The following is a 23657-nucleotide window of genomic DNA, read 5'->3' as shown; positions in this document are numbered from 1 at the left end:
AAGTGTCACTGAAAAGGCCAGAGAAACTGGGAAGTCACATGGCACCTTAACGATGAAGATGGCAAAGTTACTTGCAAATCCTACTGTGTGCTTATCCAGCTGCGGACAGAAGTTCCTGGTCAAAATAGGGGAGAAAAAACTTTTCATCATATTTTTCTTAGTTTAAACCCCAGAAATTTCCATGTCATTGTATTCACATCATGTTTTATCATTAAATCGTAATATAATATTAGTATTAAATTGTTATACAGAGGGTACCAAAAAATGTATACAAGTGGACACTTTGGTCAACGTTACTCAAGCAGTAGTTCACCATAATCAGAAGTGTCTGGACGCTGATGGGAACCACTTTGAGCACCTCTTGTAATTGCAGACGTCACACGTGACTTGTATTCATCTTTTTCTATCAGTATATATCGAGAGTTAAAATTTGTGTTAATACTTTTCTCCTTTCTTAGAATGTGTATACATTTTTTTGGCTCTCTCTATCTATACATATATAGCAATCTATATCTATATATCTCTATATATAAATATTCCCAGTTTCTGGCAGCGAGCTCCTAAAATCTTTGTATTAATTTAATAAGTGATAAGAGTACGAGGAGCATCTTTTGTCCTAATGAGGTGACTCTGGGTGGCTCCAAATGGGTCTGGTCACCAGAAAGACCCAACCATGATTAGAAGATTGGAATTTTCATTCCCATCCCACCCCATCCTCCAGAGAGGGGAGTGGGGCTGGAGATGGAGTTAATTGGTCGTGCCTTTGTGTGGAAGCCGCTATAAAAATCCCAAACGTTCAGGGGTTCAGAGGACTTCCAAGTAGGTGAACATATCCATATACTGGGAGGGTGGTCGCACTCCAACTTCACGGAGACAGAAGCTCCTGCCATTGGGACCCTCGCACAGCTTGCCTTAGTACCTCTTCATCTGACTGTTCATCACAGCCTTCAATAAACTCGTAAATGTAAGTTAAGTGTTACCCTGACTTCTGTAAGTCTCAGCAGCAAATTAATCAAACCCAAGGAGGGGGTCATGGACCCTCTGATTTGTCGCCAGCTTGGACAGAAGTTGTGAGTAACCTGAGACCTACTACTTGAGATTGCCATCTGCAGTGGCCTCAGTCTCACGGAACTGAGCCCTTCACCTGCGGGGTCTGACACTATCTCCAGGCGGCTGATAGTGTCACGATTAAGTTAAACTGCAGGTCACCTAGCTGGTGTCACAGAATTGCTTAGTGTGGGAAAAGCCCCCATATAGCTGGTGTCAGAAGTATTATGAGTGTGGCAGTAGTTTAAGAGAGACGGAGACACTCAGGAGGGGAAGGACTGGGGTTTTTGTTTTTGTTTGTTTCTAACTCAATATGCTAGGAAGAAGGGGGGGGGGGAAGTGCGCCAGAGATAAATTAGAGGAGAAAAGTATTTTTTACAAAAAAAGCTAGAAGATAAATCCAGGAAGCCTAGGACTTGAATAATAAGAATTCCATAGAGAGAAAATGAAAGGAAATAAATCAGAGAAATAACACAAGAAAATCATCTAGAACGAGAGATGAGTTTCCAGACAGAAAAGGAATGAAAATGACCCTTACGCTAAGGTACATCACTATGAAATTGCAGGATACCAAAAACAATAAAAGATATTAAAATATTTCCAGCGGAAGCAGGAACAAGCCCTCACATAAGAATAGAAATTCAGATGGCCTTGGATTTCTCAGGAGCCAATCCTCAAGGTTAGAAGAGCAATGCCTTCAAAATTCTGAACGAAAATTATGTCTAATTTGGAATATTTACCAGAAAATTGCGAGCTAAGTATGAAGGCTGAATAAAGATAGTTTCAGACATGCAAGGACCTGGACATACAAGTACACCTTCTCTGGAGCAGCTACTAAATAATATGCTCCACCAAACAAAAAGGAAGGAAGGAAGGAAGGAAGGAAGGAAGGAAGGAAGGAAGGAAGGAAGGAAGGAAGGAAGGAAGGAGCCTTTTTCATTGACATAATTATTCAGTATTTATTCAATTCCTACCTGCCCGTGGCAGAGCCACATTTCAATAAGTACAAGAAAAACAATTTTCTCAGGAAAAGTGCATTATGTAGCAAAATTAAAATTGTTTCTTACAAAAGCTCGAAACCTTGCTGCTCACACGCCCCATGTGGATGCCTAGCACACAGTAGTCGTGTCCTATACACTAACTGTAGTCAAAGCAAATGGCAGGTGCATTAACTTTGCAAAAGTGCAATGTATGTCTTTGATTTTCCTAAAGCATTAGAAATGGTTCTGCAAAGCATTCTCAGAGGAAGTCTAGGCATATGGATTAGACTGAATGAGAAGAGGGCAACATAGGCAAAAAGTCAGTTAAATATATCGAACACCAACAAATTATTAATAGTTTGGTGTCAGAATGGTAGCAAATCTTGAATGCAGTTCATAGGGAACCATCCTGGGTCCAATCCTGCTCCACATTTTCTATAAATAACCCTGATGATTGCGTGAATAAGGCATCCATCAATCCGCAAAAAACGCAGCTCTGGGAGACGTTACTAATGCTTTAGATGACAGTATTCAAATTCAGGAGGATCTTGTTAGATTGAAGAATCGAGCCAAAATCAATAGAACAAGCTCACACAGTTCTGTCAGGTGCATCAAACCATGGGCGTCAGGAAGCCCGGAAACGTAAATCAAGACCCTTCTGGCAGCCAAGCACCCAGCTAGTGAGGCCGTCACTCTCCTGTGCTCCTTCCCTCCCTCACGGCCTCAGGGCATCTGGACAGAAGTCCAGGACTGTCCCCACACATGACTTAGCTCCACTACTTAGCTCCTAAACTCCGTCCTCCAGAGCCCTGCAATAAGGGGACAGAGATGACAGATTCGATGTGACTTCAGGAGCCCACACTGGCAAATTTAGACTTTGGAACATCAAGCAAAAAAAAAAAAAAAGAAAAACATTTAAGGGTTTGTAGGTAAGAGCAAAATGACCTTTTGCCAAAAAGTGTCATAATGTCTTCATGACATTTTAAAATGTGGTCACTAAAGAGAAGGGGGGAGGCTGGGAGAAAGTGAAGATCAGGTTTCTCCAACAACTTACCATTTACCTACTCAAATCCTGGCAACACTAAGTCTTTGAAATTTATGTCTATCTTTTCTTTCAATTACAGTCCTTCCCCAGGATTCTTACTACAATCCTTCCTGACACTTACTTTGCTGTCTCCAGTTGGCCAGTCCGTAACCAAGCCCTGCCAGTTTCACCTTCTGAGCTCTTCTCTGACCTGCACTCTCATTCCCATCCTTTCACCCACCATCCTACTTCACGTTTTCATCGCTCCTCACCTTGACTAACAGGGAAGCATCTTAGAGGCTTCTCTGCCTCACTGTTCCTTTCATCTAGCCTCTGCATGGTCACCAGTGTAATACAGCTAAGTACACATCTGACCTTGACCCTTCCCTGTTTAACATTTTGCAGGACCTTCAGTTTGCACAGAACGAGGTCCCAGTTCTCCCATGTGCCACACAGATTTCAGCAGCCCCACCAGTTCCTGCCATGGGGGTGCACTTCAATATCTGGGCGATGTTACTGGCATCTAGTGCCCAGGGGTCAGGAATGCTGCCCATCCTGTAGTGTCCTGGACAGCCCACTCAGGATGCCACTCCCTGCATGGCCCTGCCTACGTCTCCAGGCCCCTAGTCCTCAGCTCTCCCAGCATTACACTCTTGTAGACTGCAGCACACAAGACTCTTCTTCCCTAACACAAACCGTGCTGTCTCTGGACATTATACCTCAATTCTTCTTTCTGTGTCTTGATTAATTTGGCAGCTGGAATGACTCTCTTTACTTGACTGATTCATCTTTTAAACTTTCAACTTTCTAACTGCTATGTGCTCTACACTCACAAATTTGCTTTATAACTGTGGTTTTCTCCTTCCCTTAACTAAGGCCCTTCCGCGCAGAACTGTATGAGCTGGGTACACCTTATGTAAACATAGACCTTTGAGGGATGGCCAGATGGTTGGATGACTGGGTGGCATCAAAGGCTTTCCTCAGGCTGATGTTTGTTTAGTCTAGGTGCCCATAATGCAGGTAACAAGTACGAACATTGTTTTAGGGCTAAGGCAACAACTGAAGCTTCAGGTCAGGCCATCTACCTTTATCCAATATTCTGTGTTGTAAAGGTCACTCTGTGCCCTTAATCTTCACTCACTAAACACCTCTTTAAAAACTGCCTGCGAGCAACCTGCATGCATTGCACTCACCCAAGTCGAGGAGTGTGGGTCACGGGGAGGAAATTGACAGGTACTTCTGTTTGGCCGCTCTGTCTCCAGTCTGCTCAAGAACTCGGCAGTTTTGCTGGCAGGAACACAAATCGATGTTAGTGCCTTTACGAAAGCAGAAATGTCATTATTTATTGGGCCTTTGGCTAGTAGCCTAGGCTTGTATTTGGGTGATGGCTAGAAGAGTCTTAGATAGAACAAAAGGTTAGCCTGAGTACAGTAGAAAATCAAAACCAAATGCGATCGCCAGACTGCATTCTTGAAGAACATTAGTTTGAAAAATAGAGGACTAGGTTTGTGGAATGTGAGCCTATGATTTCATTTTTCTACTTCATATACTTTGACATGGAGATAAATGCTCTCTCAGATCCCACAGTGTGGGGCCCTAATTTCCTACCTGAACACTTAAAGCTTGACACTCAGATGTCACTGTAGAGTGAAGCACCCCACAACATCTCCCTCCACACTGGTTTTGCATTAGATGCTTCACTTTCTTTCTCCTGGCCATCTCATTTCCTTCATAGCTTTGACCACTCTCAGGATACACAGAGACACTCTAATCCAGTAACTCTGTCTTAGCCACTATGGATCATGGACCCCGGTGGGATTCTGAAAGCAGAAATGGACACTCTGCCTCTAGACACACACACACACACACACACACACACACACACACACACACACAACCTTTGTGTTTGATTTAATCCTTCCATGGAAGATAAGAAATGCTGCAGTTCTAGTCTGCATTTCTGACATCTCTTTTTAGCTCTGACATTGTGAAATATTAGCCTAGACAGAGTTAAAAAGAAGTTCCTTGACTTCCCCTTACAAATACAAATCAGCACCCCAATTTCTCCTCTCACGTATGTCAAACATAGAACACTGGAATTGCTTCCTGGCTCTTACTGCAATGACTGCCCCATTCTGCCTACCATTGATTAATTTCCATTCCTTTTTCCTTTCTCCATGTAACCTGTGGGGTTTTTTTATCCCTTAATTACACATTCACAACCAAATACCTCACTGAGGCCTATTTTATATTGCACTAGACCCTTGCAGCATGCTCCCCATCTGCTTCCTTCCTTCTGTTATCCCTCTGTTCCCGCTAATATTTCAGGCCTAATGCTAAGTAAGATCCAATTCATCAAGCCGTAGGGCATGGGCATCAAAGGAATCACAAATAGCCTGGTAAAAATAAATGATATCCAGTGGGGCGAAAATCAAAACAAGGAATTAGAAATTAAACCGAGATGCCAACATCACTTCAAATAATTACTTAAGTAGAACATGGCATTTGAACAAGGTCAGAAGCTTGAGCTGGGAAAGGAAGGAGCGAAAAGTTAAGTGATATACATAACCCTGAGAAACACAAGGCTCCAGCAGCTCAGACGAGCAGCCTTTCCATTTGTCTAGGATTGCTTATCTTGCCAAGAATAGACAAGGAGACTAATGAAGCCACAGAGTCTGGAAGCTGCCCCACTGTCTAGGGCTTTATGAAGTCATCAGTCAAAAGTGTAAAGAGAAGCGAGTTGCCAGAGGTTTGGATGAGATTTCTAAATATCCTTAGCTGAGTGCAAACCATAGGAGACAGCAGTGAAAAAGAAACGCCATGACAAACACAGAATGAACTTCAGACCCAGCTGACTGGCAGCTGTGCATTGCATTCTGATGGTTGCTTCTTACCTGCAGATTCCAGCACAAAGCTGGTTGGGTGGTTAACCACCAGCGTGGCCCCTGCTCCAATCATCACTGCCCCACCTGTGCCACAGGATTATATCATAATGACAGGGCCACAGGACTGTCACAGGAATATGAGGAGCCTATGGAGAATGTGGATTACTCTCACATAATGAACTATACAAACAAGTTCCAAGTTACAAACTAACTGGTATTTTTCTACCACTAGTACAGTGCCGCGTGGTTGAGTCTTGACTAATGGAATGTGACAGGAAGTGATGGACACCACTACTTTCAGGACTGACTAATCATAAATGTTCATCTCCAGTTTTCTCCTTCTGGCTGATGGAAGAGAGACAACCCCCAGCACAAACTAGAAAGTCGTATATTGAAGATGGGAGAGCCTATACTGGTTTTGGTGCCTGGATATCCGAGTGGAGGGGGCCTCCTCTCAAACCTGTTCACCCAGACCTTAAATGAGCAAGAAAAAAAAATACATACAGTACTCAAACTATTACAGATTTTTAGCAACTAGCCTACCCAAATAATACAACAGAAGGTAATATCCACAAGAGAATAAGTTCTCAATTTAGGTGATCAATTCCAAAAGTACGTAAGAAGAGGCCAAGAGTTGTTGAGGAAGAGCACAAAGAATTCTCAAGGATTCATCCAGGCTTCTCAGCTTTTCCAGAACCTTAGTGGGGGGAAGGGAAGTGAGAAAAGGGAAGAGCCTATTCTTGTCAGGTCTAGGAGCTATCTAGGCCCAGAGTATAAAAGTATCCCAATGCCACCAATCATATTAATCCCAATTAATAACATTAATCTTGTCTAGTTTGAGAACAGGCAGGGGTTCTGGAAGAGAAGCTGCACTGTGAGAAAGTCAAGGAAGGAAAGGGGCGGGTTGGCATATTTGAAATCTGTTAATGGCGATTCATAAAAAACAAAACAAAAAACAAAACAAAACAAAACTTGACCTTTTTGAAAAGACAAAAATATAGGAAAGGCCAGAATGAAATGTGTGTCTGTTGGCTTATTTGAATAGCCCAGAATTGTAAAGGACAATTCCTAAAAGGCTTTTCTTAGAAAAGAACACCAGGGTTTTTAGTGTTCAAGGAAGAATGAGCTAAAAAGTTAAGTCAGACTCTTAGGAGCTTATGAGTTAGGCCTTTACCACTCATCACACCGCAGCTACGGGTGTTGAGCATCTTTCTCTACTTGGTCACTCGTACCTGCCAACTTTGCACCATGACACGACACATAAGAACATTTGAACAAAAATGTTATACTACAGCTTTTAAAGTGAAACAGTCATCATTAGAAAGGTTCCCTCACTGAAGAAAATACCAGTTACAGACCCTGGTACTTTGTGTCTTGCTGGGAGTTTTACTTTCTCTCACCTCCTGTTAGCTAACCTGCAAACTCACATGACTGCAGGGTGTAAACAGGTGATGTAGGAGGTGAAGCGGGCCTGGCGTGAGGGCAACAGGAGCTCGGACTCAGTGATAAAATGACGTCGCCACTCAGGTCAGTGTTGAAGAGACCAGAGAGAGCAGAGAGGGTTTTGACAAACTAGAGAGTGATCATCTGTGCAAAGGGGTCATCTGCTGCTCAGCTCCAGGCCATCACTGCCCCATGGGGACACAGGCCAGCATTGCCAGGTGTCCTAGTTTTCATAGGTATAACCAAAATGCTAAACACTTTCAATGTGGATAGATTGGCAAAGAATTCAAAAAATTTTGAAACACTGTGAGCTAACACTGTGCTGGCCAAAAATAAACAAACAAAACAAACAAACAAAAACTTCTGCAGGTCAAATGTGGCCCCAAAGGTCACCTGATTATGACAGGTGATTTTGTTTCTGCCTGTTCAGACTTGTGTATTTCTTAACAATATATCCTTTATATTCAGGAAAAAAGAAAAGCACAAGCAAGTTTGAATTCTAGTATTGAAGAGATGGTTCAGAAACACCTGTTATGCTGGTTTATGTACATCAGCTAATAGCAAGAAAGGGAAGGTATGTCATATTTCATATTTATATCAAACATTAAAGTATATTATTTCATGTATAGTTTATAACTATATACATTTGTGCTATGCATGAAAATCAATGGTAAGACACTATAAGATCAAAAAACCCACAAAAATGTTTATAACCAAAGGGAAAATAAAAGGATTAGTGTGAAAATATATAAAGATCTAATAAATCAATTAGAAAGAGACAACCCCATAGAAAAGGAGGCAGAAGGGAGAAACATGTAATTCACAGAGAAAGAAGCCCCTTTGATAGTAATAATAAAAAAGAACAATAACAAAAATGATAGCCTAGGACTGACATCGTGCTTATTATGTGCCAAGCCCTGTTGCAATCACATGATATGTGTTACCTGCATGACAACCTCGTGAGGGTACTACTATAATCTGCAATTTATGAAAGTAACTTGCTCAAGGTTGTGCAGCTACAAATGTGACAGCCAAGAGCAGACCCCGACAGGCTGGCCCCAGAGTCCGTGCTTCTCGTCACGACACTTCATAGCTTCTCATGAGCAAAATCCATGTGAAAAGATATTCAGTCTCACTAATAACTGTGGTGTGGACTAGGGAAAGGCTTGGCATTCACCATCTTGGATTCTGTAGAACAATAACCTCCAAAATGCCAGTAGGAAGACTGGTGTGGGGCTGGCACTGTGAGAATTATCCGTGTTGCTTCTTAGAAATTACTGGACTCAAGACTTGGACTTTGTGCTTCAGTGTATCTGGATCTGAGAACCTGTGTTTCTTAAAAGCACCCCTGGTGATCCTAAGAATGACTACAGTAGTACAGATGGCTATTTAATATGCATGAGCATCTCTGGTCTACACTATTCTGACTTAGAATAATTCTTACTACATCATATTTGGAAACGAAACCTCAGTGTATCTCAGGAGCCTTCCGTGTGAGTTCTTCCTGTATTTCACAAAGCTTCACAAACCTGTGCTTAGGCTCAGGTGAGCTAGTAATGCTTCTGACATTCACTCACGCATTCAGGCAGGCAACAAGCATCTCCTCAGTCTCCACTTGCTGCTTAACCATACGTGTCACAGAGTCATCTAAACTGGTAGTACTTTGCCTGAGTCACTTTCAAATAACTGGATGTGAACAGAAGACCGTCACACACCTATAAGCACTCACAGAGCCTATTTAAGGAACAGAATGACCCAGCAAATGTAATAGGCAGATGTACAAGTTCCACTTAGAAGATCACAAGAATGAGAGATATAAAACAAAACATGAATGTGACGTAGTAACATCGGGAGACCTAAATTTGTACTTGAGATAGTAATCAAATTAGAACTTTAAACAACTCTTTCCCCTCATTTAACTGGTCTTCAATGCTTTAATTTTTAATTATAAAAGTAATACATGAATAGAATTATGAGTCAGAAAATAGAAAAGTGTGAAGAATAAAAAGGAAAAGTCCTGCTTAACATTCCTCTTAATCTTACTCCTTTCCCCAGAGGAGAACACCATGAGTTATCAGGTATGTATTCTTCCAGACTCTCATCTATTAATTGACAAATATTTATTTAGAATGATGAACAGTGGTTTACTTTGGATTGGGGCAGAGGTAATTAAGGTGAGGCAGAGACTGCCAGCTATTCTCTAAAATGTGTTTCTCAACTTGCTGGACATAGCTAGACTACATTTCCCAGACTCCCTTGCAATTAGATGTGGCCATAGATCTGAGTTCCGGCTATCAGAATGTAAGCAAAAGTACGGGCCAAGCCTGAAGTGACACACGTCAATAACTTCCCACATGATTCTTAATGCTCTTTCCTCTTTCTGTCTGATGACAGCTCCTGAAGTGAGCTTGGAAGTTACTTGCTAAAGATGGAAGAGCCACATTTTGAGTTGTTTAATGGCTGGAGAGGATTGCTAGCCTGCCGGCTCAAACATTATTCTTGGACCATCCCACAGAAAGATATGAACTTCTTACTCTTTAAGTTACTTAAAATGTGATGTCCACTTTTTCTTCTTCTTCTTCTTTTTAACCATAGCCTTTCCCACCCTAATAGACATTTTTCTTTTCATAAGTGGAATATTATAATATTTTGTTCTGCGAAATTGCTTTTCTCATTTAACAATACCCTTGAGATTTTTCCATATTACTATATACCATGTTTCCCCAAAAATAAGACCTAGCTGGACCATCAGCTCTAATGCGTCTTTTGGAGCAAAAATATAACTTATTTTACTATAAGACTGGGTCTTATATTAATTTTTGCTCCAAAAGATGCATTAGAGCTGATGGTCCAGCTAGGTCTTATTTTCAGGGAAACACGGTAGCTATCTTGTTCCTTTGGCAGCTGGATAGCATTGTATAATATAGATAAAAATAATACATTTAACCACTCCTATTGATGGATAGTTATATTGTTTTCAGTGAATATCCTGGCATACATCTTTGTGTACATGTATGGATAATTTTCTAGGATACATAACTACAATGTAGCTATTTCTAGTATATGTACTTATAAATGTGTGTGTGTGTGTGTGTGTGTATATATATATATATATATATATATATATATATGTTTAAACTATGCTGGATAGTGCCAAGCTGCTCTATACAAATTCATATTCTCACCCAAAATTAACCATCTGAAGGTGCAATTCAGAACCACAGCCTGCCTCCTCTGAGTATTAGTCCCCTCCTGTCTCATACATTTCTGTTTATCTCAGTCACCTCCAAGTGGGCCACCTCACCCATGAGCCATTATCACTCCGTCTTTCAATCCCACACTGCCCTGTACATTTGCCACTCTGCAAACCTCATCTACCCTCCTGAATTCCTCCACAGTGGCAGCAAACTCTTGATATGAGACGAGCCAACAATTCTGTGTCTTTCACCTCATTTCAGAAAGTCTTCCTCAAATACAAAATCACTATTAGGCAAACACCAAGATCAAAATTGTTGTGGGCAAAATCTTTTGGATGCTAAAATCCATGGGGAAAAGTTTGAGGATCACAGGATATGAGAATAGTCAGAAAGCATCACCCCCAATTACAAAGTACCGATTACAAGGGGAAACAACAACTGTACAGTAGAGATGAGCTTAACCAATGAATCAAAGTTAACATCACCAGTAATGAGGATATCAACACCATGTACCCTCCGATATAATGCTTTAGGACATGGCACCACTTCTCAGTATTCTGCAAATGAAAACCTCAGTCTAATCATGAGAAAACATCAGACAAACCCAAATTTGAAGGACATTCTACAAAGTAACTAACCAGTACCCACCGAATGTGTCAAGGTCAGGGAAGATAAGGGGGAAATGAGGCACCGTGATAGACTGGAAGAGACTAAGGAGTCATGACCACTATAATTCTGTGCTCCTGAAACAGAAAAGGAGCACTGGGGAGAAACTCGTGAGTTTCTAATAAAGCCTGTAGTTGATAGTGTTTTATCAATGGTCATTTCCTGGTTTTGATCATTGTACGATGGTTATGTGAGATACTAACATGAGGGCTAGCTAAGTTAAGAATCAACTTAAAAAGTCTGTTCTATTTTGCAACAATTTCTCTAAGCTGAAAATTATTTCAAAAGAAAAAGGAAAAACAAATCTCCTTCAGCTCTCTGCGTTACCTGAAAGCAAGACTTCACCTTGAAGACAGGGCGTTCCCCTGAGTTCCCTAAATGGAGCTATTTTATTTCTCACACTACATATTCCTCGGTGTCTAGGGATGAAGCAGACATCCTCTTTGCTCCCCAAGCTACTTCCAGACCATTATCTGTCTCCCCTTCACTTGGAAAAAAAAAAGTCTGTGCCTGTAGCATTCCTGACTTCTGTATATACCTGCCTGGTACCCTCTTTGCTACCATCATCTTCCCATCCTCTGGTCAAGTGCCTCTATTTTGTTTAAGACCTCCCTCCCTATCTTGACTGCTGCCATCAATATGGATGCCCCCTGCGTCCTCCCGCCTTCCAGCCCCCAGGCTATTTCCTGACTTTTTTTTATCTCCAATAGCTCCTCATTCGGCCTCAGTCATACCCCTAGAGTCATACTTTATTGTCATTAACAAATGTCCTCCCTGCAAAATAGGAAATGACAAATCTTTCCCGGGGACAAAACTTTTTATCATTCCCTCTTCTTTGCACAAACAGCCTCACTACTACAATCTTCCAGCCGGTTTGGGATTTCCAAGCCACTGTTTCCCCCTTTCTCACCATCAGCTTCCACCTATCTTTACTCATTGTACAGCTTACATACCACAGTGTGTTCTTACAATCTTCCCTCTACAAATGGCTTCATTTCTCTCCCCCTCCTCTCTCTCCTTCAATCATATTTGCCTGGAAAAACCCAAGCCAGATAGAGTGAACCATCTGCCTTGTCTGGGTCTGTACCAGAGCAAGTGAATCAAACTTGGGGAAAAATAACATAACAGGTGTTTTGAGATGGTAGTTATGGGTGAAAATTTTGATACGGTCTTAACCATCAACATGATTTAAGATTCAGTAGGCAGAGACTCTCTCAGATCAGATTTCTCTGAACAAAATAGACAGGGGATTTTTGCGTCTGTAAGTTCACTTCATTAGCATAAGATAGAAAGTTATGACTAGGATGACTTTCGATTCACCTTCCCTGAATTATAAAATGTGAAGCTGGATTTAAGCCGACCATATGGATAAGGGATCAATTTAGACCTTAAGTGTCTTTTGGAAGCTCCCGTGAAGGGCATTAGAAGTTCTGTGAGCATATTAGAAGGCAAACTTGAGGGCTAGGTATGCATATTCAGCAGACCTGTCTAGATCCTCAGCTCTAAGAAACGAAAATAGATGGAGATGTGCCTCCTAGGAACTAATCATGCTATTACTCAAACGGAAATAAAAGAGATGCATGGCAGAAACGCAGGAAACTTCGCGACATTACAATTGACAGGCCGAGCATGAGATGGCGCTTGACAGTCTAGGAACGGGAAGGCCCTATTTTGAAATGAGCTGGGTTCCGAGAGCTTTTCAAAGTGGGGTTTGAAGAACTGAGCGTCTTCTCTGCTAGATACATTGGAAACTCCGCCTAGGAGTAGAGTACAGCCAGGGAAGGTCACAAAAGTCCATGCATCCTACAAGTAACTTGAATCGTGGTCCTAAGCCAGCGTTGGACCTGGAAGGGGATGTCATTCCTGTATGATGAAAATCAGAGAAAGCAGACGTTTTCCTTTTGCTACACAAAACTTAGATCTTGGTGGGAAGAAACAGGAGTCGTCTTTGCCCAAGTGTTTCTCTCTGAACTGCTCTACCCAATAGCCTTTGCCACAGGTCCCTCATGTCACTGCAGCACTTACCATCCCATCCCAGGCAGAACTTCCTGACCTTCTAAGTACATCATGTTTCTAAATTACCTATTGTCCCTAACCCTTCAAATCTCTAACCAAGATTTGGCTGCATCGTTTATTGTCTCTGTGACTTAGGCAATTTAAATTACTCCACCCCACACCTGTAAAATAAGGATGATACAGCCCTGACAGGCATGATGTGAAAATTCAGTGAAAAAATGTACATAGCATGCATAATCCTCCTGACAGGCCACAGGTTCTCAAATATACAGCCGCTTATTATTACTTAGGTTATTTAATTTACAAGAGCCAAGCACTTTATAGTTTTTTAAAATTCTGCAAATATAAATGGTTATTAGATATGAATTCACATTTTAATGTTTAAAAGATACCCATTTCTGATCTCCAGCAAATCCTTAAGAGAACATTATTTTTCTTAACACCCACACACAAAGTGCATCTGATTGTCCCCACACACACATCCCACCCCACCCCCCACCACTGGTTAAATAGGTTCAAAAGTTAAACCTATCTCTACATCCAACCAAAAAGCATGATTAGAAAGAGATTATAAGCCTCAAAATAAACTACCATTTAAAATTTTAAATGCTGAGATTTTACTCAATGTTTTAAATAACATAAATCATATCTTCTCTTTGACATATTTTTAAAAAACCCACAAAAGACTTGTTAACTGTTACTTCAAATCTTCAAATCTACCAATAATATTGATTCCAAGAAAAGGCCATCCTAAAAAGTATCACATTTGCCGTTCTGTAAGTAGTAAATAATTACAGAGAGTAAAAATAATACTGAAAACTACACCGAGGTTAGAGGTCTACTTCTACCCTTTGCTTTTATGCTCAATAATCCTAAAACTAACTCTAAATTGTGAAATTTGAATCTGTCCCCAGCTAGAGAAACAGACTTAATGCCCCATTTATCAGGTCTGCTCTCAGCCACCAATTGAAAGAGTAACAGTATTGGATATTTTAAGGAAAAGACAATACTCCAGAAGTACATTCCAGAGGTCCTTTCACAAACACCATCCTGTGTGCTCCATCTGCATGCACAATCTGCTGGGGTATTTGCAGCCAGCTTGCCCGGGTAGATTAATGCGTACAATTAGGAAGCAACCTCACAGGCATTCAATAAACTGCCTCTGTTATTACACTCAGGAGAGTCCCTCTGGATGTCAATAAAAGCCTAGTTTTCTGCCTGTTAGCTAAATAATTGACAACACTAAAAATAATCAGAAGCAAATGAACGAAGTCAGGAATGAGGTGTTAAGAAAGAGCACATTACGATTCTCGTGGTGGTGCCCTGGGATGCCATCCTGAGTTTTTTCTCTAGCAACTCGGATTTACAGTCTGTTCAAGTCGGTGGTTACCCTTCTCTCCAGAACAAAACACTGTTCCTGGTCTGCTATTTGAACCACATGTTATGGCATGCGCATCCGGCAAGGACGTGAGGTATTGACTAGTTTGAAAGAATTTCTTAGTTGTGTTTCTATTTTGTGTTTCTTGGTTTGACAGCTGCAGGAGAATCTAATTTTTGTGTGTGGGGGGGGCAGGAGATGGGGAACAGCGTACTTGGTCTGGTGAAATCTTTGTGCTATTAAAATTCTAAAAGCTCTCCTAGACAAATTTTCCACCATAAACTGACTCTAAGGAGGTATGATAAAGGCCTATTATACAGAGGGTCCATCTTTTCTAAGAAACCCCTTTCATATTTCTAGCTATATAATGGTCATTCATTTCATGAGCTATTGGCCTTTTAATTTCAAAAGTAGTTCAAAATATACTCTTTGAAAAAACTCACATATATACTTCTTGTGTTTCTCAATAGGCTTTAAAAATCAATTTGAGATACTTCTCATTTTCAGCCAACTTCTCTCTCTCCTGGTTAACTGGGACTTTCACGATAAGAAGAAGAAAGACCAAGAGTGAAATGTGCATGTAATTGAATTCAGCTCCACTGATGGTGTGCGAGGTGGCTGAGGGTAAAGCTTCTTTTTCCTTCACAGAAAAAGGATGCTTGATCTCTAGCATTTAATAAAACAGAAACTCAAGGAGGTGAAAGACCTCTCATGTCCTTTAAACCTCCAAGGGTCTCTCATCCTTCACCTTAACACATTTAAAACTCTCCAGAAAATGGACTCACGGAACTTCCCAGTCCTGTACCGAAGACCCCTCATTGGTAAGCAAGTCCTCCCTTCTTCCAGTGTAAAATTAAGATGCCACAGGATAAACACATTTATTCTTACTGTATCTCTAGGCTACAATTGCCCCCATGGCATCTGCTTCTCTCTTTCAGCTTCTCTGGTTAGCCTAGAAATAAACTCTCATCCTTCTCTACCCATGAATAGGGGAGGGGCAATAATATATTAACAGCCTTAAACTACTTCTGCCCTCCTGCTATCTCTCTCTCTAAGACAGAAACTTTCTCCAGGTGTTTAGCTTCCCACCAGCTCCCTCACTCCCCATCCCAGCCTTAGAAGAACAGTGGGGGAAAGACAGGCTATGGAGCCTATGACTCAAACACAGATAATGCTTATTTTAACTTAAAGAAGATAATGTCTCTCATTAGCCCTCCCACCCAACCCCATTTAATTCCCACCCATTTTCTGGCCTGGGTGGCAGAGGCCAAGTACCTAACTTGCTAAGGGACAAAGTGAAGCCGAGAGAAACTTCTTTGCCAATTCCTACTTGAGTCTTAAAGCAAGGATGAGCTGCTTACGATAGAGGTGTGATAATGTCAGTGGAATGAGAAAACCAGAACACACTATACTTAAAGAAGGAATATGCTTTAGGGTATCACATATACTCTCTCCAAAATCAGAATAATCTTAAATTCTGCAAATGAGGTGCAACAATGAAAAGAGGAAAGAGGAGGCAATCAAAGAACACTCCATCTAAGAGTGGGAGGTCAGTGACTCATCTTGTGGGCCAGAAATCTCCATACAGTGTCTACAAAACAAAAGTTATCTGATACCATTCAACAAGGACCTCTGTAGGAACTTTCATGTCAGGTCCTTATAATATTCAGGCACCTTTATGCCATTTACAGAAGATATTTTATTTAATTCTTACAACTAGCCTATAGGGGAAGATTGTCATCCCTATTTAAAAATAAAAACCGAAGTTCAAAGAGCTTTAGTAGTTTGTCCAAGGTCACATCTGTGAAATGGAGTAACGACTTTGAACCCAGATCTGCTTGGTTCTAACGCTACCACATTTGGAATTAACCTAGGGCTAGAAATATGTCTCTTTGGTTTTGTCTATTCTTCTAAGCAGTGTACAGGTAACCTAGCTACTTAGAGTTAGGACACGAGCTTATCTTTAAAGACCGTATAACAGAGTAGATTCTCTACATCATAAAGCACACAGTAGCTGCCCAACATATATTAGCTGCTGTTATTCACAAATCACACTGGAAAAAGTACCTCGGTGTTAGACGACCAGTTGGGACTTTTGCTAATAATTACTAAATGACTTCTTGTTCTTGTCTACAAAAATACCCATGTATAATGGCCGTCAGTCCATCAGATAAATCCCTAGTTAGTGTAGGTTCCGCTTGGGTTCTTCTTTTCAAACGCCTTCTTCCTATGTCAGTGTTCTGGCAGTCAACGCAATCAGAAGCAGCGTGACCCACTGAAGAATCAAGCTCTCCCAGTTATTTATAACAAGGAAGTCTTCAAATTTAACAGTATTATTTCTAATCAATTGACAACTAAAGAACGCGTTGGTGAGTGTAGATGTCTCTGACCTTAGAACCTCACTTCCATAACGACAGAGTCCAATTACATAATTAATGTAACAGTCAATAGTCCAATACCAGAGGTTTTGAAAAGTCACCATCACCTAGAATTTAAAAGCTGAATGAATAATATGCCTACGAAGGGACAACGCTCTGAAAACATAAAAACTCACAGTTGCTGATGCTCTCTAAATGCTTGTCTTCTGAGGTTTTCTTGAAGTCTTTTTTTCTCCTCGAGTTTATTGCTCTGAAATTGCAAATATCAAAATGTAATCTACTAGGGAAGCTTAAACAGAATCATGCTGTTAAAGTTACCCAAGGTCCAAAATCCTTTGGCTTAAGTGGTGTCAATGGAACCTATCAAGGCTTCCAAGATGGTGGCCCCCTTACAGCCCGGGGACACTACACTGAAAGCCAGGAGCCCCAAGTTCTCTCATGGCTCCCCTTTTACAGTTCAATTGGCACAATCAGTACTCCACATTTTGATTCCTTAGTACAAACACAGCAACATTTATATTTTAAGCAGTGTTTTCAAAATGTTCTAAGAGAAATATGAAATTTCCACAAATATGTTGAATGAAAATTATAATAAATGGTTAAATAGTTCATATGGAATTTATATATACACTCACATTCCACTAAAGCATTCAGGGAAAGATTTTTAATAAGCCAACCCAACTCCCTTCTGACTTAGAACCAGACACTTAACTCTGTGGAGAGACTGAGCAGCAAATGTCATAAAAAAGCCATCCACTTGAACAGAAAAGAGTTCTCCCATTTTTTTTAATTAGTTGTTTGGAGTGTCTAGGGACAAAAGACTTCACATTTGATGTTACTGTCACCATGGCTCTGGCATATTTTAATCCAACTTTAATAACCCAGGAATACTTGCTTTTTGTTCAATATGACAGTTGTCTTTTTTTTTTTTAACTCGCCTGTGAAAAACAAAAAAATTTCCTAGACCACAAATGTAATGGGGAGTTGAAACAAGTTCTACAACACAGGAGAGACTTGAAGTTTTAAATGAATCGAGGGAGACGTGAGCAGCTGAATTTGCTTTAATAATTTTTTTTTTTTTTCCAAAAAACAAAAAACTGGATTTGACCAACAGGAAGACTAATGGAAATCATCACTTCCAAACCCTGATGTAAGTTTACCTCCATCTTTCAAAGAAGGGAAGAAATTATTCATATTGTTCATTTCCATGGAAATTTTCATTCAGAACTATTTATTGGTCCCATTTTGAAAGATAAAGTGGATGACTTCAGTTTCAGAAAAAAACAAAGAAAATTTACTACAGTCAGCATGAATCAATCATAATATAAAGCAACTAGATCATCAATGAAACACAGTTCTGGGAAGCAAACTAACAGAGAATTATAAAACCGAGTAAATATGATCCCAATCTAGAAAGAATCCTGCCTCATGAAACCAACAGTGCTCAATTGTGATGAGCTCCCTCCATTGCAGAGGGGGAAAAAAAGGTAAAAAACAGCAAGTAAGCAAGGGAGATACTGATTAAACCAGTAGTAGGAATGCTACTTAGAAAATAGTGAGGGGGAAAAAAAATGCACAAGCAACGAGAGACCAAGACTGGGTTCCTTTAGCAAGGTCAGAAATTTAAAAAAATGATTTTAATCTTGTCACTAATAGATTATCATTGAATTCATCTCACAAAAATAACAACGAAATTCTACCCATCAAAGGTCTGTTTATCACTCAGAAGTTGATGGAGATGTATTTTGCAAAATACTGGCGTATTTAAGAAATTATATGCAACACCTAGGTACCCAAATACTTGGACCTGGTCAGACTGTTTATTTCTTTCCATTTAACAATCAGTTATGGAGTCACCCAAATATACTTACACATATATGTACAAATGCAGAACGTAGAATGCCTAAGATCATGTGATCCAGAAGAAACCATTATTCAATCACCCTTAAGTCCATTATCACTGCCTGAGTGACCTTAAATTGTTTAATATCACTGAATCTCAACAAACATTTCTCAAATGCCTATGATATTCTTGTACAATATTAGATGCTGGGAATACAGCTGTGAACAGAGCAGTGCCTACTCTGGAAAATTTCAGAAGCTAGCAGGGGACATAGGCAAGAAAGCAATGATGGCAGTACGTATGTTAGAAGACAGAGGTTTGCAGATAATGTAATACAAACACAGAAAAAGCACAGAAGTTGGTAGTCTGGAAATGCTCTCAACAGTGCCGCAAACATTCATTCAGAGCCTACTGAGTGGAGGACCCCATCCTGGGCACGGGAGCCAAGTAGTTGAACGATCCTCAGAATGTGCTTTCTAGACTCAGGTTCATGGATAAGCTGTGTGTTAGGCATATGCTCATTTTTACACAGTGGGCTCACAACTTTCTTCAGAGTCCCCAAGGGACTGACGATCAAAAAGGAGGATGAGAACCGTGGGTCTAATGAGAGGTAGAAATTCTAGATAGAGACCAATCATAAACAAGCAAGAGTTTTCCAGGGGGAGATGGGATGACGGGAGTAGGGCTACTGCTCACTGCCCCCGGGGGCCGAGCAGAGGGGTCTGGAAAGGCAGAAACAGCCAGTGTTCAGCTCATCAAGCCTTGCATCCCAGCAATGGGAGCTTCAGCACAGCAGAGGCGTCCCTTTCCTATTTCTCACAAAGGTACAATCAATCACCAATCTGAGCACCTTCAGAACCGACTGCATGGATGGAGAATCATTTCTAACTCACACAAAGGTAATAATAGGCTAGCAGTGGCCCAGGACGGGGAAAGGGCATTCCCACAGCTCACAATATTTTCAATGAACAAAGGCACAAGAGAATATGTCAGTTCAGGGAGCCACAGGAAGCTCCTGGATCCATTGAAAGGTGTTTGTACTGAGACGGGTGGAAGGTAAGGTTGACAAAGTACAAAGGGGCAATTATAAAGGAATGTATACGCCAAGTAAAGGAGGTTGGACTTCATTAGTGGCCATGGTGAGCCACTATGTTATTTTAAGCAGGATAGTAGGCAGCTCATTCTGAAAACATCACGGAGGATGAACCACAAATATACAAATATCAAAACCAATGAGTGATTCTCACAGTAATCCAGGCAATAAATTATGACTCCCAAATTAAAGCAGCAGGACAGAGAAGAAAGGACAAACTCTAGAAACATGCAGGGCACAGATCTAACAGGAGGGGAAAAATGAAGTAATAGGAGGTATGACTATGTTGATGTGGGTTGAGTAAGAAAAGAAGCAAGAGCACAGGATGAGTCTCATGTAAGAGCATCAGAAGGAATATATGAGTTCAGATTTGAACCTATTGGGTTTGAGATATACATGCAGAACACATAGAGAGAAACATCAAGCATACAATAAAATACATTGTCCTGGAATTCAAGCATATGGCCTAGTCTGGAGATACGGATTTCAGAAATCACCAGCACAAGCAATAACTAAATCCTTAAATGTGGAAATATGGGACCTTTCAAGGATAGGGTGGCATAGGCACAGCGTTATTAGAAAAGACCAGGGATGGGACCCAATGAAACAGAGGGGTGGAATTTAAAGGGCAGAGTACTTGACTGGAAAATTATAAGGCATTGAAGAAAGAAACTGAAGAAGATACAAATAAATGGTAGCATACACTGTGCTCATGGACAGGAAGACTCAACATTGTTAAAATGTCCCTACTACCCAAGGCAATCTATAGATTCGATGCAATCCCTATCAAAATACCAACGGCATTTTTTTCACAGAACTAGAACAAATAACTCTAAAATTTATATGGAACTACAAAAGACCCCGACTAGCCAGAGAAAGAACAAAACTGAAGGTATCACGTTACCTCATATGAAATTATACTACAAGGCTATAATAATCAAAACAGCATGGTACTGGCATATCAATAGAGACATAGATCAATGGAACAGAATGGAGAACCCAGAAATAAACTCACACCTATATGGTCAATTCATCTACGACAAAGGAAGCAATGATATACAATGAGGTAAAGACAGTCCCTTCAATAAACGGTGGGGAAACTGGACAGATACATGCAAAAAATGAAACTAGACGGCTTTCTTACACCATGTACAAGAATAAACTCAAAATGGATGAAAGACTTAAATGTAAGACCTAGAACCATAGAACTCCTAGAAGTAAATACAGGAAGTAAACTCTTTGATAGCACTCTTAGTAATATATATACTTTTGGATATGTCTCCCTGAGCAAGGAAGACAAAAGAAAAAATAAACAAATGGGACTACATCGCACTAAAAAGTTCTTGCACAGCAAAAAAGCCATCAAGAAAACAAAAAGACAACCTTTGAATGGGCAAAGATATTCACCAATGATAAATCCAATAAGGGGTTAATCTCCAAAAAATATAAACAACTCATACAACTTAACACCAAAAAACTCAAAAATCCAATTAAAAAATGGGCAGAGGACCTGAATAGATCTCTCTCCAAAGGGGACATACAGATGGCTAACAGACATAAGAAGATGCTCAACATCACTAATCATCAGAGAAATGCAAATAAAAACCACAATGAGATATCACCTCACACCTGTCATGCAGGGTGTCAGGCGGAGTCTCTGGTCCCACTCCCCACATAAGAATGCAGGACATGGTGAGGCCAAAAAGGAACACCCAAGGAGCCATAGGTAGGGGAGTCATACCACTATAGTCTCACTGGAGGCTGGATTCACATGACGTGCGACCTGCTGTCTGCTTTTCTGCGAACCAACTGACTCCCCACTTGCTAGCTGCAATCCGCCTCTCTGCAATCCACAATCCACACTCCACCGCTTGCTAACTCAGCCACCATCTTCTTGCTAGCCCCCATTTTCTGCTAGTGTAGCCATGGCAGTTATATTATTGGCCAATGGCTCACTGGTCACAGCTGACGGCCAACTAGCCACAGCTGATGGCCATCCAATCACAGTTGATGGCCATTTACTACCTGAGCCAGCACCTTTCCATGTGAGGCCAGGAGCCTGGAAACTGGACTCCTGGCTCTGTCCCCACAACACCCATCAGAATGGCTATCATTAATAAATCAACAAGCAACAAATGGTGAGGATGTGGAGAAAAGGGAACTCTCACACAAGGTTGGTGGGATTGTAAATTAGTGCAGCCACTATAGAAAACAGTATGGAGGTTCCTCAAAAAATTAAAAATAGAACCGCCTTATGACCTAGCAATTCCATTTCTGAGTATTTATCCAAAGAAATCCAAAACACTAATTCAAGAAGATATGTGCATCCCTATGTTCACTGCAGCGTTATTTACAACAGCCAAGATATGGAAGCAACCTAAGTGCCCATCAATAGATGACTGGATAAGGATGAGGTGATATATATATATAATGGAATATTATTCAGCCATGAAAAAGAATGTAATCTTACTATTTGTGACAACATGGATGGATGTAGAGGGTGTTATCCTTAGTGAAATAAGTCAGACAGGGAAAGACAAATACCGTATGATTTTACTTATATGTGGAATCTAAAGGACAAAATAAATGAACAAACAAAACAGAAAACAAACTCATAGATATCACAGATACAGAGAACAAACTGATGGTTGCCAGATGAGAGGGGATTTAGAGTCTGGGTGAAAAAGGAGAAAGGTTTCGGTACAAATTGGCAGTCACAGAATAGTCAAGGGGATGTAAAGAACAGCATAGGAACAGAGTCAATAATATTGTAGTAACTATGTGTGGGGCCAGGTGGATACTCGACTTATTGAGGGACAACTTTAGAAGTTGTATAAATGTCTAACCATTATGCTATACACCTGAAACTAACAATACTGAATGTCAACTATCACTGAAAAATAAAAAAATAAATGGCAGAGTACTTGATGGTTATGATATTACAAAGAGTTTAAATAAGTTAGGAATTAAAGAGTCTCCCTTGGATTTTTCAATGAAGAGCACCACTGGTGATCTTGGCTAATCAATACCAGTGACGTACTAGTGACAGAAGGCAAACTCAACCCACCGAGAAAGACTCACAGGGTAAGGACTCACAAGAGCCAAATTCCTACGCCAGCTGAGCTCCGCATCACCTGGGGAACATTTTCTAAAACAGAGATTCTGTGGTTCAGGTGCTGAGTCAGTCCACAAACTGACGTGCGCAGCCACATATGGTAGAGAGGCTTTGAGAAGTTGATCCACGAAGCTTGGGATGGAGGAGGCAAAAGCAAACCAGAATAGAGAGAGACCTTTGTTTTTAAGATGAGAGACTTGGGTATAATTATATCCCGAGATTGCAAAAAAATCAAAAACAAGAAAGTGATGGGAGAAAAGGGGGATTAACTAACAGAGCAGCAAGGTTCCTAAAACCAAAGGGCAGATGAGATGGTAAGCACAGGTGGCAGCATTCATCATATAACAGCAATAAGGAAAAGCACTTTCTTATTCCTGAGACAGACAAGGGTAGAAACAGCAAAGGAAGAGTAAGGAAACAGACAAATAAAGGTACTTATGGCCTGAGGGCCTTTACTTCCTAGAATGTGAGAGATGAGATAGGTGAAAATGAAAGAAAAGGAGGAAGACCTTGGTAATTAGAGATGGGCCTAGACTGCTAAGGAAAAATGCCAGCCATTAGGCATTGTAAAGACCCAACTGAGAAGCCCAGA

The 23657-nt window shown here is 40.7% G+C and overlaps 1 protein-coding gene across 3 annotated transcripts in view; it reads right to left on the bottom strand.

Moving 5' to 3' along the window:
* EPSTI1 (epithelial stromal interaction 1) overlaps positions 1–23657 on the bottom strand; it is a 72866-nt gene that overhangs the window by 25072 nt on the left and 24137 nt on the right. For all 3 annotated transcript variants that reach the window (XR_012495438.1, XM_019749818.2, XM_019749815.2), the window contains exons 6-7: positions 17191–17264; positions 4245–4338 (exon numbers count right to left, since the gene is read on the bottom strand). Coding sequence is in view for 2 of the 3 variants with exons in the window: in XM_019749818.2 (XP_019605377.2) it covers positions 4245–4338; positions 17191–17264 (168 nt within the window). In the remaining variant the exon portion in view is untranslated. The remainder of the gene's footprint in view (positions 1–4244; positions 4339–17190; positions 17265–23657) is intronic.

This window comes from Rhinolophus sinicus, linkage group LG04, assembly GCF_036562045.2.
Source record: "Rhinolophus sinicus isolate RSC01 linkage group LG04, ASM3656204v1, whole genome shotgun sequence".
Classification (NCBI taxonomy): domain Eukaryota; kingdom Metazoa; phylum Chordata; class Mammalia; order Chiroptera; family Rhinolophidae; genus Rhinolophus; species Rhinolophus sinicus.
This window is presented reverse-complemented; position numbering and strand designations above follow the sequence as displayed.